Below are 18,638 nucleotides of genomic sequence, written 5' to 3' on the forward strand. Positions count from 1 at the left end.
GCGCAGCATGGGGGATGGAGCACGATGGGGGGGTGTGCAGCATGGGGGATGGAGCACGTTGGGGAGTGCGCAGCATGGGGGATGGAGCACGATGGGGAATGCGCAGCATGGGGGATGGAGCACAATGGGGAGTGCGCAGCATGGGGGATGGAGCACGATGGGGGGTGCACAGCATGGGGGATGGAGCACGATGGGGGGTGCGCAGCATGGGGGATGGAGCACGATGGGGGGTGCGCAGCATGGGGGATGGAGCACGTTTGGGAGTGCGCAGCTTGGGGGATGGAGCACGTTTGGGAGTGCGCAGCATGGGGGATACAGCACGATGGGGAGTGCGCAGCATGGGGGATACAGCACGATGGGGAGTGCGCAGCATGGGGGATACAGCACGATGGGGAGTGCGCAGCATGGGGGATACAGCACGATGGGGAGTGCGCAGCATGGGGGATACAGCACGATGGGGAGTGCGCAGCATGGGGGATACAGCACGATGGGGAGTGCGCAGCATGGGGGATACAGCACGATGGGGAGTGCGCAGCATGGGGGATACAGCACGATGGGGAGTGCGCAGCATGGGGGATACAGCACGATGGGGAGTGCGCAGCATGGGGGATACAGCACGATGGGGAGTGCGCAGCATGGGGGATACAGCACGATGGGGAGTGCGCAGCATGGGGGATGGAGCACGATGGGGAGTGCGCAGCATGGGGGATGGAGCACGATGGGGAGTGCGCAGCATGGGGGATACAGCACGTTTGGGAGTGCGCAGTATGGGGGATGGAGCACGATGGGGAATGCGCAGCATGGGGGATGGAGCACGATGGGGGCTGCGCAGCTTGGGGGATGGAGCACGTTTGGGAGTGCGCAGCTTGGGGAATGGAGCACGATGGGGAGTGCGCAGCTTGGGGGATACAGCACGATGGGGAATGCGCAGCATGGGGGATGGAGTACGTTTGGGATTGCGCAGCATGGGGGATGGAGCACGATGGGGAGTGCGCAGCATAGGGGATGGAGCACGATGGGGAGTGCGCAGCATGGGGGATGGAGCACGATGGGAGGTGCACACCTCCCCCCAACACACACACACACACGCACTGCACAACACACCACACACACTGGGAACCACAAACACCGCCCTACACAGACACCCACACACACAGACAACGCTGCACACACACAACACGCAAACACCGCGGCATACACAAATATACGCACATACCGCGCAACACACACACTGCACAAAACATACCTCCCCCCAAAACACACACACACAACGTTACAGACACACAGCGCTCCACAAACAACGCAACACACACAAACACCGCTCTCACCCCCCGCCACACCCAGACAACACACTGCCACACACGCACTGCACAACACACCACACACACACTGGGAACCACAAACACTGCCCTACACAGACACCCACACACACAGACAACGCCACACACACACACACAACACCCAACACACAAACACCGCGGCACACACAAATATACGCACATACCGCACAACACACACATTGCACAAAACATACGTCCCTCCAAAACACACACACACACAACGATACAGACACACAGCGCTCCACAAATAAAGGCACACAACGCCACACACAAACAACACCGCTCTCACTCCCCGCCACACCCGGACAACACCCAGAACATGTACAGCGCCCTACACAAACACTTAGTAACTACACACAACAACATCTCTATCTATCATATATATATATATATATATATATATATATATATATATATATATAACAAAAATCATACATGAACTACACAATACGTAAATTCTAGAATACCCGATACACACACACACCTTTGGTTGTCATTTGGCTGTCATTAACTTGCATTTTATTGTTTTATTGCATGAAATAAGTATTGCAGCAACTATCAGCCAGCAAGAATTCTGGCTCTCACGAACCTATTTCTATTAATTTTTATTTAAGAAGCTCCTACTCGGCACTCATTGCCTGTATTAATGCTACCTGTCTGAACTTATTACCTGTATAAAAGACACCTGTCTACGCAATCAACCGCACTCCAAACTCTCCACCATGGTCAAGACCAAAGAGCTGTTTAAGGACACCAGGGACAAAACTGTGAACCTGCACAGACCAGGATGGGCTACAGGACAATAAGCAAGCAGCTTGGTGAGAAGACAACAACCGTTGGTGCAATTATTAGAAAATGGAAGAAACACAAGATGACTGTTAATCTTGCTCAATCTGGGGCTCCATGCAAGATCTCGATTAGTAGGGCAAGGAGGAGTCTGAGTAAGGTCAGGAATCAGTCCAGAACTACAAGGGAGCATCTGGGTCAATGACCTGAAAAGAGCTGGGACCACGGTCTCAAAGATTTCCAATAGTAACACACTACGTTGTGATGGAATAAAATCCTGCATGGCCCACAATATCCCCCTGTTCACACGCACATGTCCAGGCCCATATGAAGTTCGCCAATGACCATCTGAATGATCCAGAAGAGGCATGGGAAAAAGTAATGTGGTTAGATGAGACCAAAATAGAACATTTTGGTGTTAAATCCATTTGTTGTGTTTGGAGGAGAAGGAAGAAGGAGGAGTACAACCATAAGAACACCTTCCCAACCGTTAAGCATGGGGGATGGAAACATCATACTTTAGGGGGGTGCTTTTCTGCTAAGGGGGCAAGACAACTGCATCATATTGAAAGGAAGATAGATGGCGTCATGTTTCTCACAAGATTTTGGCCATCAATCTCCTTCCCTCAATAAGATCACTGAAGATGGGTCGTGGCTGGGTCTTCCAGCATGACATTGACCAGAAACACACAGCGAGAACAACTAAGGAGTTGCTCCATAAGTATTTTAAAGTCCTGGAGTGGCCTAGCCAGTCTCCAGACCTGAACCCAATAGAATATCTTTGGAGGACCTGAAATAATGTTGCCTAGTGACAACCCCGAAACCTGAAAGATTTGGAGAAGATCTGTATGGAGGAGTGGGCCAAAATCCCTGCTGCAGTGTGTGTAAACTTGTAAACAAGAACTACAGGAAATGTCTGACCTCTGTAATTGCAAAGATTATGTACCAAATATTAAAGTTCTGTTTTTCTATTGTATCAAAAACTTATTTCATGAAATAAAATGCAAATTAATTATTTAAAAATCATAAGTGATTTTCTGATTTTTTTTATTCTGTCTGTCACAGTTGAAGTATACCTACGATAAAATTTACAGACCTGTCCATTCTTTGTAAGTGGGAAAACTTGCAAAATCGGCAGTGTATCAAATACTTATTTTCCACACCGTACATACATATATTTTACAGTGATACATCATTTTTTAGGTTTTCCTGCTTTTACATGATAAAATTGTTTTTACAGAAAAATTGTTTATCACCATATTTTGAACATGAACGTCAATCACCGGTTATCTTGCTACTCCGTCCCAAATGTAATGCCTTTTCCCTTCCTCCACTGATCCGTTCCTGCATGACTGTGTTATCAAAGTCCAATCTTTTGTTTAATTGCTAGTTGCTTGCTTTATGGTTTTAGCAGCAGGACCCTTATCATTAGTGTGGCTAATTGCCTTGTGCAAGGCAAGGCACGCCCCCATGCTGTGATTGACAGCTCAGTGTCAAAGTACAATCTCTACTGAAGGTCTGGTGTGAGTGATTTTTCTTTTGATCAGTTTTCCTCTGGGTTTTGTCGTATGTGGTATGAACCATGCAGAAGCGTCTATACGTTATAGACCTGGAAGCCTCTAGCTCAATAATAGATCGCGAGCATGCATGGTTTCTGTAAACCACTTAGATGTCACAGTCACTATTGATCATAGCATCAAAGAGTTTTACGGGACAAGAAACTAGCTCCGATCTCAGAGGTTTGCTAGACATGCTGTTACAGGCATGATACTATCCTTAACTCATTTGTGTCAGTGGCTTTCATATACGCTCTAATATATATATAAAAACCAACACTACCATAATGGTAGGCCTCCCTATTGAAGTGTACTCTCTAGTGTTCTACAAACTTATAAGTGAAATGGATTTCCCAAGCCCATTTTCCCAATGAAAGCAGAGCCAATGAAGAAAAAGGACTCACCTTTTTTGTCATCGTGGCAGAGAAAAGAAAGGTCTTACGATCACGAGGAATAACCTTCAGGATTTTGTCAACCTATTGTAGTTAGAAAAAAAATAAGTTAAGGTCAGCTCAGCAATTTAAAGGGGTTGTTCGCTACTTTAACATTCATGGCCTATCCCTAGGATAGGTCATCAATGTCTGATTGGCCGGGGTCGGACACCGGGCACCACCCGCCGATCAGATCATACTCTCAGTTCTCCTATTGATATGAATAGGAGGCGGATGTGTAGTTCCAGAACTGAGCATTTTCGTCTCTCTGCTACCGCCGTCAGTACCAAGAAGAGCTGATCAGCGGTGGTGCAGCGTGTCGGATCCCTTTGTGTTATTTATTAATACACAATGAATGGTAACTGCACTATTCAAACCCTTGCGTTGGTCCATGGTGGTTATACCACAACCAATTCCCTAAGAATTGGTATTATAATCCTATTAAGAATTGTAATAATGCTGCCTTTCGAGAATTGGCAGCCCCATCGCCTAGGAGGCATGGCCGATAGCCATGCAAGGCCAGCCGCAGGCGGTCTCTTTATCGCAGGTTCCGAAGCCTGAGGGTGGGTGTCGTTGCCAAGGATCCCAAGCCTAATATTGGGTATCTTTTGTTGGTTCCCCAAGCCATAATGTTCAGTCTAAGTGGTCTGGAATTGTTGCTGAATTTGCAACATAATCGGTTCAGAGAAGCTGTATTGTCGGCCGATTGCTATTGCAGCTGGTGCTGGAATTATTGCAATGATTCAATGCTCGGGAATCCAGCATGTATCATTTCTCACAGGCCAGTAAAAGAAGCTAGCTGGTCCATGAAGATGCATAAAATGTATTAATGCATCATGGTCGTCGACTGAAATTTCAGAAATATTTCCAATCCGCCAGTTCCTATCGTAAATTCAGGCAATGTATTGCCCTGGCTGGAGGTTTGCAATTGGCACAAAAGACATTTCTGATCTGACAGATCTATCTACATGGGCAATGAAAGATGATGGGTCATTTGACACCCTTGAAATGCGAATCTTTTTGTCATCAATTGGCACAAACTGGTGATTTTCTCTTGTTCCAGCAATTGTATGTCCATCTTTGAACCTTTCCTCTTAAACTACCCGTATTTCGTCAATTTTTGAAAAAGAAAATTGCGTATTAATAAATAAAGTTCAGTGGCATTTTTCTTTTCTTAGGCCCTGTGCGCACTTGCCGGTTTTTGCGGCGGATTTTCTTTTTTCTTTTTCAAAGAAGGGAATTTTGTTTACTTACCGTAAATTCCTTTTCTTCTAGCTCTAATTGGGAGACCCAGACAATTGGGGTGTATAGGCTATGCCTCCGGAGGCCGCACAAAGTATTACACTTAAGTGTTAAGCCCCTCCCCTTCTGCCTATACACCCCCCGTGCTCCCACGGGCTCCTCAGTTTTGGTGCAAAAGCAAGAAGGAGGAAAAGATTATAAACTGGTGTAAAGTAGATTCAATCCGAAGGAATATCGGAGAACTGAAACCAAACAACATGAACATGTGTACACAAAAAAACAGGGGCGGGTGCTGGGTCTCCCAATTAGAGCTAGAAGAAAAGGAATTTACGGTAAGTAAACAAAATTCCCTTCTTCTTTGTCGCTCTATTGGGAGACCCAGACAATTGGGATGTCCAAAAGCAATCCCTGGGTGGGTAAAATAATACCTCGTAAGAGAGCCGTAAAACGGCCTCTTCCTACAGGTGGGCAACCGCCGCCTGAAGGACTCGTCTACCTAGGCTGGCATCCGCCGAAGCATAGGTATGCACCTGATAGTGTTTCGTGAAAGTGTGCAGGCTCGACCAGGTAGCCGCCTGACACACCTGCTGACCCGTAGCCTGGTGCCTCAAAGCCCAGGACGCGCCCCCGGCTCTGGTAGAATGGGCCTAGAGCCCTGAGGGAACCGGCAGCCCGGTAAGCTTCGAGAATTGGTTCCTTGATCCACCGGGCCAGGGTTGATTTGGAAGCCTGTGACCCTTTACGCTGGCCAGCGACAAGGACAAAGAGTGCATCCGAGCGGCGCAGGGGCGCCGTACGAGAAATGTAGAGCCTGAGTGCTCTCACCAGATCTAACCAGTGCAAATCCTTTTGAACTGGATGATGACAAAAAGAGGGTAAGGAGATATCCTGATTGAGATGAAAGGGGGGTACCACCCTTGGGAGAAATTCCAGAACCGGACGCAGAACCACCTTGTCCTGGTGAACACCAGGAAAGGGGCTTTGCACGACAACATTGCTAGCTCAGACACTCTCCGAAGTGAAGTGACTGCTACTAGGAAAATCACTTTCTGCGAAAGGCGTGAGAAAGAAATATCCCTTATTGGATCGAATGGTGGTTTCTGAAGAACCATCAGCACCCCGTTCAGATCCCAGGGTTCTAACGGCCGCTTGTAAGGATGAACGATGTGACAACCCCCTGCAGGAACGTGCATACCTGTGGAAGTCTGGCTAGGCGCTACTGGAAAAAACACAGAGAGCGCTGAGACTTGTCCCTTAAGGGAGCCGAGCGACAAACCCTTTTCCAGTCCAGATTGAAGGAAGGACAGAAAAATGGGCAAGGCAAAAGGCCAGGGAGAAAAACCCCGAGCAGAGCACCACGACAGGAAATTTTTCCACGTCCTGTGGTAGATCTTGGCGGACGTTGGTTTCCTAACCTGTCTCATAGTGGCAATGACCTCTTGAGATAATCCTGAAGACGCTAGATCTAGGACTCAATGGCCACAGTGTCAGGTTGAGGGCCGCAGAATTCAAATGGAAAAACGGCCCTTGAGACAGCAAGTCTGGACGGACTGGTAGTGCCCACGTTTGGCCTACCGTGAGATGCCACAGATCCGGGTACCACGACCTCCTCGGCCAGTCTGGAGTGACGAGGATGGCGCGGCGGCAGTCGGCCCTGATCGTGCGTAACACTCTGGGCAACAGTGCCAGCGGAGGAAACACATAAGGGAGTTGAAACTGCGACCAATTCCGAACTAAGGCGTCTGCCGCCATAGCTCTGTGATCGTGAGAGAGTGCCATGAATGCCATGACCTTGTTGTTGTGCCGGGACGCCATTAGGTCGACGTCCGGCCTCCCTCAGCGGCAACAGATCTCCTGAAACACGCCCGGGTGAAGAGACCATTCCCCTGCGTCCATGCCCTGGCGACTGAGAAAGTCTGCTTCCCAGTTTTCGACGCCCGGGATGTGAACTGCGGAGATGGTGGAGGCCGTGGCTTCCACCCACAGCAGAATCCGCCGGACTTCCTGGAAGGCTTGCCGACTGCGTGTTCCGCCTTGGTGGTTGATGTAAGCCACCACTGTGGAGTTGTCCGACTGAATTCGGATCTGCTTGCCTTCCAGCCACTGCTGGAACACTTTTTAGGGCAAGATACACTGCCCTGATCTTCAGAACATTGATCTGAAGCGAGGACTCTTGCTGAGTCCACGTACCCTGAGCCCTGTGGTGGAGAAAGACTGCTCCCCACCCTGACAGACTCGCGTCCGTCGTGACCACCTCCCAGGATGGGGGTAGGAAGGATTTCCCATGCGATAATGAAGTGGGAAGAAAGCCACCCCCTAAGGGAAGCTTTGGTTGCCTGAGAGAGGGAGACGTTCCTGTCGAGGGACGTCGGTTTCCTGTCCTATTTGCGTAGGATGTCCCAATGAAGAGGACGCAGGTGAAACTGCGCGAAAGGAACTGCCTCCATTGCTGCCACCATCTTCCCCAGGAAGTGCATGAGGCCCTTCAAGGGGTGTGCTTGACCTTGAAGGAGAGATTGCACCCCTTTCTGTAGTGAACGCTTGTTGATCAGCGGAAGCTTCACTATCGCCGATAGGGTATGAAACTCCATGCCAAGATATGTCAGCGATTGGGCTGGTGTCAGATTTGACTTTGGAAAATTGATGATCCACCCGAAACTCTGGAGAGCCCCCAGAGAAGCGTCGGGGCTGTGTTGGCATGCCTCTTGAGAGGGTGCCTTGATCAGCAGATCGTCCAAGTAAGGGATCACCGAGTGACCCTGAGAGTGGAGGACCGCAACTACTGTAGCCCTGACCTTGGTGAAAACCCGTGGGGCTGTAGCCAGGCCGAACTGCAGTGCCACGAACTGCAGGTGTTCGTCTCCTATGGTGAAGCGCAAGAAGCGTTGGTGCTCTGGAGCCACCGGTACGTGGAGAAAAGCATCTTTGATATCGATCGATGCAAGGAAATCTTCTGGGGACATTGAGTCGATGACGGAGCGGAGGGTTTCCATCCGGAACCGTCTGGTCTATACGTGTTTGTTGAGCAGTTACGGGTCCAGGACAGGACGGAAAGACCCGTCCTTCTTTGTAACCACAAACAGGTTGGAGAAAAACCCGTGACCCTGTTGCTGAAGAGGAACAGGGACCACCACTCCTTCTGCCCTCAGGGTGCCCAGCGCCTGCAGAAGAGCCTCGGCTCGCTCGGGAGGCGGGGATAACCTGAAGAATCGAGTCGGGGGACGAGAGGCGAACTCTAACTTGTAACCGTGAGACAGAATGTCTCTCGCCCAACGGTCTTTTACCCTTGGCAGCCAGGAGTCGCAAAGGCGGGAAAGCCTGCCACCAACCGAGGATGCGGATTGAGGAGACCGAAAGCCATCAAGAAGCCGCTTTGGTAGCGGCACCTCCGGTGGTCTTTTTGACTTAGACCGCCATGAATCGGAGAGCCCTTGATCTATTCAGAGGCCTTTTGGACGAGGAGAATTGGGACCTGCCCGCGCCCCGAAAGAACCGAAACCTCGACTGCCCCATCCTCTGTTGGGGTATGTTCGGTTTGGGCTGGGGTAAAGATGTATCCTTTCCCTTGTATTGTTTGATGATTTCATCCAAACATTCGCCAAACAGTCGGTCGCCAGAAATTGGCAAACTGGTTAAACGCTTTTTTTGGAAGCAGAATCTGCCTTCCAGTTCCGTAGCCACAAGGCCCTGCAGAGTACCACCGAATTGGCGGAAGCAACCGCCATACGGCTCGCAGAGTCCAGGACAGCATTAATAGCGTAAGACGCAAATGCCGACGTCTGTGTGGCTGCGTCAATTTGCGCTTGACCTGCTGAGATAGCTTGTAGCACCCATACGGCTGCAAATGCTGGTGTAAAAGAAGCGCTGATAGCTTCATAGATGGATTTCAACCAGAGCTCCATCTGCCTGTGAGTGGCATCTTTGATTGATAGACGCTATAAGATCGTTCACTATGGCGTCCCCGTCAGGCGTATCAAGATTGAGAGCGGCCTCAGGATCAGAATCCTGATCAGCTGTCTCCGCTTCATCATCCAGGGATTCCCCCCGCTGAGACCCTGACCAATATGAAGATGTCGAGGGAATTTCCCAGCGAGCTCGCTTAGACGGTCAGGGGCTGGGGTCTGTATCAGAGACCTCACTCTGGGATCTATGAGACACCCCGGGGAGACCTCTGGTCCAACTGAGGTGGGCCAGGGAGCAATGATTCAACAGTGCCCCTGTGCTGAGATACCGGTCTGGATTGCTCAGTGGATCCTGCCGGCAGAGGGGTCGTACATGCGCCGCAGGCAGCATAGTAAGCCTGTGGTTTGGCGCTCCTGCCTTTTATGGGCGCCATGCTGTTGACTTCCCTGAGCAACACAATATATATACAGAATCAACTGTGCACCATACAGTGTAAAGCATATCTTATAAACATATGATTTAAAATTACACTCCTGCACAAATGTGGCTAGCACCACAGATGCTGCATACCCCCCACATAAAGCGGTTGTGAGGCCACCAGGGTCCCTGCCTGGGCCTGTCAGAATTTGTCCCCCTCTGCAGCATTCAAGGAGCTGACAGGAATGGCTGCCGGCTTCTGAGGAGAGGACAGTGAGGGGGGTGGAGTATGCAAAGCATGCTCCAGCCCTCAGTGCTGCTCATCCTGTGCAGCGTCCCGCCCTTCCCCTGCTTGTCAGGGCTGTGGGCGGGAGGAAGAAAGACTAGGCCGCAAAAGCCGGGGACTCGAGTAATAAACGCGGCCGCCGTAAAAGCGCGGCCGCGCGGAAGTCCCCGGCGCACTACAAGTCCCAGCCGCGCCTCAGTGTCAAAACATGGTGGCGGCGGTCAGCGCGGTAGTCTCCCTACATAAACACACTCAGCGATGCTGAGTGTGGAATGGCACGGCTGCCGGCGTCCTGAGAGAGGAGGAAGCCGTGGGCGTGACCCTTAGAAAGTGCGGGAACTGGTGCCTCACAGTGCAGTGAGGGGAGTGGAGTATGCAAAGCATGCTCCAGCCCTCACTGCAGCTCGTCTGTAAAGCGTCCCGCCCTTCCCCTGCCTGTCAGGGCTGTGGGCGGGAGGAGGAAACACTAGGCCGTACAAGCCGGGGACTCAAGTAATGAGCGCGGCTGCCATAAAAGCGCGGCCGGGCGGAAGTCCCCGGCGCACTACAAGTCCCAGCCGCGCCTCAGTGTTAAAAACATGGCGGCGGCGGTAGTACGGTAGTCCCCCTACATAAACACACTCAGCGACGCTGAGTGTGTAATGGCACATTAACCCGGTCAGCGCCGCGGTCCCCGGTGCACTAGCACACCCAGCAATGCTGGAGTGTTGCTGTGCGCGGTCCCCACAGGGACACAGAGTACCTTCAAGTAGCAGGGCCATGTCCCTGAACGATACCCGGCTCCTATCCAGCAGAGTCTTAGGAGCTGTGGATGGAGCACGGTCTCAGTGCCTGGAGACCGGTAAGATCCCACTTCACCCAGAGCCCTGAGGGGGATGGGGAAGGAAAACAGCATGTGGGCTCCAGCCTCCGTACCCGCAATGGATACCTCAACCTTAACAACACCGCCGACAAGAGTGGGGTGAGAAGGGAGCATGCTGGGGGCTCTATATGGGCCCACTTTTCTTCCATCCGACATGGTCAGCAGCTGCTGCTGACCCATCTATGGAGCTGTGCGTGCGTGTCTGACCTCCTTCGCACAAAGCAAAAAACTGAGGAGTCCGTGGGAGCACGGGGGGTGTATAGGCAGAAGGGGAGGGGCTTAACACTTTTAAGTGTAATACTTTGTGCGGCCTCCGGAGGCATAGCCTATACACCCCAATTGTCTGGGTCTCCCAATAGAGCGACAAAGAAAAATATTTTAGGGGGTACCCATTTTGAGAAGTTTGACCTAAAAATAGGTAAAATTCGTTTTTTTTTAAGTTTTTCATCATATGTGGGTGTGAATATTTCCACAAATACATATGCTTTGACCGTGATATTGCAGCAATGCAAAGTCATGTAGATGTTTGGTGTACAGGGCAAAGCACCAGTTACTATTGGTTTTTGGTCTGGAGTTATATATGGGCAAAGTTAGGCATAAATTTTATGCGACGTGTTTTACAAGCTACTTTGACACAAAATTGAGGCCGAAATATTGTTTTGTCATAGCCGATAATAATTTTATCGTGTTTGGCATACTAGCTCAACTTTTGCTGCTAAATTTCAGCATCATAGCCAGTATAGAACTCTAATGGCTATGTGCCAAAGTTTGCAAAATCCTCTTAGCTGAAGCCGCAGGCTTGGTGGAATCTCCAGTGAAAGGTCAACAGTGCCCAATGTATTTGAGATCTGGCCCTAAAAATGTACAGAACCTCTTTTCAAAACATACATGTACATCCTTATAAATTTTCAGCAAAATCGGAGAAGGTCGAGTGGGGGTCCACTGGTCCACTTGACATAGAATGACCCAAAGGCATTTGATACTGTACCACATAATAGCCTTATACTTAAACTCCAGAAGCAAGGACTAGGGAAAACTATATGCAACTGGGTAAGGAATTGGCTAAAAGATAAGTAACAAAGAGCAGTCATAAATGGTACATTCTCTAAATGGGCTATAGTCAGCAGTGGGGTGCCGCAGGTATTTGTGCTAGGACCAATTATTTTTAATCTCTTTATTAATGACCTTGTGGATGGGATGGATAGTAAAGTGTCAGTCTTTGCTGATGACACCAAACTATGTAGGATATTAAAAACTGACATTGATAGTACAATATTACAAAACGATCTGGATAAGATGTCAGAATGGGCAGATACTTGGCAATTGAGATTTAATGTTGATAAATGTAAAGTAATGCACCTAGGACGGAGTAATCCTATAGCTGCGTATACATTAAATGGAAGTAATCTTGGAACTACAGAACAGGAGAAGGACTTGGGTATTCTCATTACAAATAAGCTGAGCAGCAGCACTCAATGACAAGCAGCAGCTGCTAAAGCAAACAAGATTTTAGGGTGTATAAAAAAAGAGATTAGATCCCGTGATCCCAACGTATTGTCACCCCTCTATAAATCACTTGTAAGGCCACATCTGGAATATGGGATCCAGTTTTGGGCTCCACATTTTAAAAAGGACATTCAGAAGTTAGAGTCAGTTCAAAGGCGGCAACTAGACTACTACAAGGAATGGAAGGCCTCCCATATGATGACAGGTTGAAAAAGATGGATTTGTTTATCTTCGGCCCGTTTCACACATCCGGTATTTCACCGGATGCCGGATCCGGCACGCATGCAGTACAGTAGATTAATTTACAGTGGAAGCGTGACACTATGCGATTTGTGGTTGTGCATGAATCACACAATCGCATAGTGTCACGCTTCCACTGTAAATTAATCTACATGCGTGCCTTAGAAAAAGACGTCTCAGAGATCTCATTTATTTGTATAAATACATGTGTGGTCAATATAAAGGACTGGCACATGACTTATTTCTTCCAAAGACAATACTAAGGACCAGGGGCACTCACTGCGAGTGGAAGAAAAGCGATTCCGACAGCTAAATAGGAAAGGGTTCTTTACAGTTAGAGCAGTCAGACTGTGGAATGCCCTACCACAAGAGGTAGTAATGGCAGATACTATAACAGCTTTTAAAAAAGGGCTGGATGATTTCCTCAGTACACACAACATTGTTGGTTATAAATGACTTAGTGACAAAATGTAGAATTGGTGGAGGAAGGTTGAACTAGATGGACCTAGGTCTTTTTTCAACCTATGTAACTATATAACATGGGGGCAGTGATCCTGTTTCCAGCAAGGTGTCACTAGCATTTACTGCACTGCTTGGTGCAGTTTGGATAGAATCTCTGGTTTATCTGCTGTAGAGATAGCAGTGATCAGAATGCGGAGCTGTGTAGAACCCTGTCACATCACTGATTGGCAGCTTCCTGTGTGCACTGTACAGTGTTAAACTGCAAATCTGTGGTGGGTGCAGATTTGCACAAATTAGCTGGACTGGCCTGTACATGAAACCTGGTCCTCTAGAGATAATCTCCTGCTGATAAAACAATGAGTGTACTGAAACTAAAACACACAGCCCATTAAGTGATACATCAGGGCCTATGCTTATATTATGCTGCTCTCAGATTAAATAGGAAAAACATGTTGACAGGTTGCTTTTAATCTGATTAAGGATTACTTTAATATTACAATGTAGCCAATATGAATCAAACATTTTGTGTTGTACATTATATACATTTCATATAGCCTCCCCCACCCCCCCAAAAAAAAATAAAATAAAAAATAGGGAAGTTCCCAGAATAGGGACGTTTTATCCCAATTAGAGTGAAGCAACAATGCATATGGCTGACAGCGGCTCCATTCTCTCTCTATGGGGCTGCCGAGAACGCAGCTCGTATTTTTCAGGCAACCCCACTGAGAATCAATGAAGCAGTGTTCAGCCGTTGCCCTTACACTCTATTTTATAATGGGTTTAAAGTGACCTGTTTAAAGTAAAAAATACACAGTTCTGCTGATCAGATTGGGTTTTGGCGTTTGGACACGCACCGACCGATAAGACAGAAATTTTGAATGTCGGCCTTAATCCACGGTGCACTGAAGTCAGATGCGTGTGCCAGCGTCAGAAAGAAGGATTTTTGTGTACTCACCGTAAAATCTCTTTTTCTGAGTCTTCATTGGGGGACACAGGACCATGGGGTGTATGCTGCTGTGACTAGGAGGCTGACACTAAGTAGACATAAAAAAAGTTAGCTCCTCCCTAGCAGTGTACACCCTGAGCCGGAGGCGGATATATGCCAGTTTAGTGTACAAGCAGTAGTAGGAGAAACCTGAACAACCATAACTAATGAAGGCAATAACAAGAAACACACAGTATCTTATCTAAACCTATACTGTATATAAATATATATATAAAAACATAAATAAGCCGGGTAAAGAAAAACGTGGTCCCATAAAGAACCAGTAACATCCGGGAAACTAAAGGCAACCCAATATCCAAACAGGGTGGGTGCTGTGTCCCCCAATGAAGACTCAGAGAAAGATTTTACGGTGAGTACACAAAAATCCTACTTTCTCTATCGTTTCATTGGGGGACACAGGACCATGGGACGTCCAAAAGCAGTCCCTGGGTGGGTACAGGAGCAATCACACAGATTCATAACGTATCCAAAAACTCTGTAAGAAAGCTCGGTACAAAAGTATACCGCCTTATCATTAGTGTGCGACAGCCGCCTGCAACATGTTTCTCCCATGGGAGGCAGCCGCTGACGCCTGGGTGTGTACCTTGTAAACCCTGGAAAAAGGTATGAAGGCTGGACCACGTGGCGGCTATGCAGACTTGCTAGGCTGACGCCTGGCGTCCGATTGTCCAAGACGCCCCAATTGCACAGGAGGAATGGGCTTTTACACCCCTCGGATGAGACCTGTCTCTAATCCTGTAGGCCTCGGATATGGCCGGCCTGATCCAACTTTCAATGGTAGCCTTGGATGCCCCCATGCCCCTTCCTGGGCCCAGTAGAAAGGACGAATAGGCCGTCTGAATTGCAAAAGGGTGCAGTTCTCGAAACGTAACCCCTAAGAGCTCGCACTAGATCCAGTGTAAGCCGTGACCTTTCTAAGGATCGAATGGAGGCTGGACCGAAGGATGGAAGCACAATCTCCTTATTCAGATACTACTTTCGGTAGGAAAGCAGGAGATGGGCGCAGAACAACCTTGTCTTGGTGGAAAACAAGAAAAGTGACCGGCATGAGAGGGCTGCCAGTTCAGACCTTCTTCTGATTGAAGTGACTGTCACCAAAAAATCCATCTTCCCGGATAGGTGCGACATTGGGGATTGCTTTAGAGGTTCGAACGGGGCTAATTGAAGAGACCCTAGAACCAGATTGAGGTCCCATGGTTCTAGCGGGGAACGATATAGCGGTGCCAGATGGGCGACTCCCTGGATGAACGTCCTGACTTGTGGCCGAGATGCTAGATTTCTCTGGAAAAGACAGATAGAGCCGACACCTGTCCTTTGAGGGTTACTAGTGAGAGACCCGCCTGTAAGCCTGAATGTAGGCAGGCCAGTAACACTGGGAGTGACAGATCCAGTGGATATGAGCTGCCGTTGACCTCGCACCATTGAAGAAGGGAATTTTGTTTACTTACCGTAAATTCCTTTTCTTCTAGCTCCAATTGGGAGACCCAGACAATTGGGTGTATAGGCTATGCCTCCGGAGGCCGTACAAAGTATTACACTAAAAGTGTAAAGCCCCTCCCCTTCTGCCTATACACCCCCCGTGCTCCCACGGGCTCCTCAGTTTTGGTGCAAAAGCAAGAAGGAGGAAAAAAATTATAAACTGGTTTAAAGTAAATTCAATCCGAAGGAATATCGGAGAACTGAAACCATTCAACATGAACAACATGTGTACACAAAAAAACAGGGGCGGGTGCTGGGTCTCCCAATTGGAGCTAGAAGAAAAGGAATTTACGGTAAGTAAACAAAATTCCCTTCTTCTTTGTCGCTCCATTGGGAGACCCAGACAATTGGGACGTCCAAAAGCAGTCCCTGGGTGGGTAAAATAATACCTCGTAATAGAGCCGCAAAACGGCCCCTTCCTACAGGTGGGCAACCGCCGCCTGAAGGACTCGTCTACCTAGGCTGGCATCCGCCGAAGCATAGGTATGCACCTGATAGTGTTTCGTGAAAGTGTGCAGGCTCGACCAGGTAGCTGCCTGACACACCTGCTGAGCCGTAGCCTGGTGCCTCAAAGCCCAGGACGCGCCCACGGCTCTGGTAGAATGGGCCTTCAGCCCTGCGGGAACCGGAAGCCCAGCAGAACGGTAAGCTTCGAGAATTGGCTCCTTGATCCACCGAGCCAGGGTTGATTTGGAAGCCTGTGACCCTTTACGCTGGCCAGCGACAAGGACAAAGAGTGCATCCGAGCGGCGCAGGGGCGCCGTACGAGAAATGTAGAGTCTGAGTGCTCTCACCAGATCTAACAAGTGCAAATCCTTTTCACATTGGTGAACTGGATGAGGACAAAAAGAGGGTAAGGAGATATCCTGATAGAGATGAAAGGGGGATACCACCTTGGGGAGAAATTCCGGAACCGGACGCAGAACCACCTTGTCCTGGTGAAACACCAGGAAAGGGGCTTTGCACGACAACGCTGCTAGCTCAGACACTCTCCGAAGAGAGGTGACTGCTACTAGGAAGACCACTTTCTGCGAAAGGCGTGAGAGAGAAATATCCCTCATTGGCTCGAATGGTGGTTTCTGAAGAGCCATCAGCACCCTGTTCAGATCCCAGGGTTCTAACGGCCGCTTGTAAGGAGGAACGATGTGACAAACCCCCTGCAGGAACGTGCGTACCTGTGGAAGTCTGGCTAGGCGCTTCTGGAAAAACACAGAGAGCGCTGAGACTTGTCCCTTAAGGGAGCCGAGCGACAAACCCTTTTCCAGTCCAGATTGAAGGAAGGACAGAAAAGTGGGCAAGGCAAAAGGCCAGGGAGAAAAACCCTGAGCAGAGCACCATGACAGGAAAACTTTCCACGTCCTGTGGTAGATCTTGGCGGAGGTTGGTTTCCTAGCCTGTCTCATAGTGGCAATGACCTCTTGAGATAATCCTGAAGACGCTAGGATCCAGGACTCAATGGCCACACAGTCAGGTTGAGGGCCGCAGAATTCAGATGGAAAAACGGCCCTTGAGACAGCAAGTCTGGTCGGTCTGGTAGTGCCCACGGTTGGCCGACCGTGAGATGCCACAGATCCGGGTACCACGACCTCCTCGGCCAGTCTGGAGCGACTAGGATGACGCGGCGGCAGTCGGCCCTGATCTTGCGCAACACTCTGGGCAACAGTGCCAGCGGAGGAAACACATAAGGGAGCTGAAACTGCGACCAATCCTGAACTAAGGCGTCTGCCGCCATAGCTCTGGGATCTTGAGACCGTGCCATGAACGTCGGTACCTTGTTGTTGTGCCGGGACGCCATGAGGTCGACGTCCGGCACCCCCCAGCGGCAACAGATCTCCTGAAACACGTCCGGGTGAAGGGACCATTCCCCTGCGTCCATGCCCTGGCGACTGAGATAATCTGCTTCCCAGTTTTCCACGCCCGGGAAGTGAACTGCAGAGATGGTGGAGGCCGTGGCTTCCACCCACATCAAGATCCGCCGGACTTCCTGGAAGGCTTGCCGACTGCGTGTGCCGCCTTGGTGGTTGATGTATGCCACCGCTGTGGAATTGTCCGACTGAATTCGGATCTGCTTGCCTTCCAGCCACTGCTGGAACGCTTTCAGGGCAAGGTACACTGCCCGTATTTCCAGAACATTGATCTGAAGTGAGGACTCTTGCCGGGTCCACGTACCCTGAGCCCTGTGGTGGAGAAAAACCGCTCCCCACCCTGACAGACTCGCGTCCGTCGTGACCACCATCCCGGATTGGGGGAAGGAAGGATTTCCCCTTCGATAATGAAGTGGGAAGAAGCCACCACCGAAGGGAAGCTTTGGTCGCCTGAGAGAGAGAGACGTTCCTGTCGAGGGACGTCGGCTTCCTGTCCCATTTGCGAAGGATGTCCCATTGAAGAGGACGCAGGTGAAACTGCGCGAAAGGGACTGCCTCCATTGCTGCCACCATCTTCCCCAGGAAGTGCATGAGGCGCCTCAAGGGGTGTGCCTGACCTTGAAGGAGAGATTGTACCCCCTTCTGTAGCGACCGCTGCTTGATCAGCGGAAGCTTCACTATCGCTGAGAGGGTATGAAACTCCATGCCAAGATATGTCAGCGATTGGGCCGGTGTCAGATTTGACTTTGGAAAATTGATGATCCACCCGAAACTCTGGAGAGTCTCCAGAGTAGCGTCGAGACTGTGTTGGCATGCCTCTTGAGAGGGTGCCTTGATCAGGAGATCGTCCAAGTAAGGGATCACCGAGTGACCCTGAGAGTGGAGGACCGCTACTACAGTAGCCATAACCTTGGTGAAAACCCGTGGGGCTGTTGCCAGGCCGAACGGCAGTGCCACGAACTGCAGGTGTTCGTCTCCTATGGCGAAGCGCAAGAAGCGCTGGTGCTCTGGAGCAATCGGTACGTGGAGATAGGCATCTTTGATATCGATCGATGCAAGGAAATCTCCCTGGGACATTGAGGCGATGACGGAGCGGAGGGATTCCATCCGGAACCGCCTGGTCTTTACGTGTTTGTTGAGCAGTTTCAGGTCCAGGACAGGACGGAAAGACCCGTCCTTCTTTGGGACCACAAACAGGTTGGAGTAAAAACCGTGACCCTGTTGCTGAAGAGGAACAGGGACCACCACTCCTTCTGC

The 18,638-nt window shown here is 49.8% G+C and overlaps 1 protein-coding gene across 2 annotated transcripts in view; it reads right to left on the bottom strand.

Moving 5' to 3' along the window:
- Positions 1–18,638, bottom strand: part of DDX47 (DEAD-box helicase 47) — a 271,876-nt gene that overhangs the window by 172,305 nt on the left and 80,933 nt on the right. For both annotated transcript variants that reach the window (XM_075321937.1, XM_075321936.1), the window contains exon 6: positions 4,087–4,158. In XM_075321937.1, the coding sequence (XP_075178052.1) occupies positions 4,087–4,158 (72 nt within the window). The remainder of the gene's footprint in view (positions 1–4,086; positions 4,159–18,638) is intronic.

Source organism: Anomaloglossus baeobatrachus, chromosome 8 (genome assembly GCF_048569485.1).
Source record: "Anomaloglossus baeobatrachus isolate aAnoBae1 chromosome 8, aAnoBae1.hap1, whole genome shotgun sequence".
Classification (NCBI taxonomy): domain Eukaryota; kingdom Metazoa; phylum Chordata; class Amphibia; order Anura; family Aromobatidae; genus Anomaloglossus; species Anomaloglossus baeobatrachus.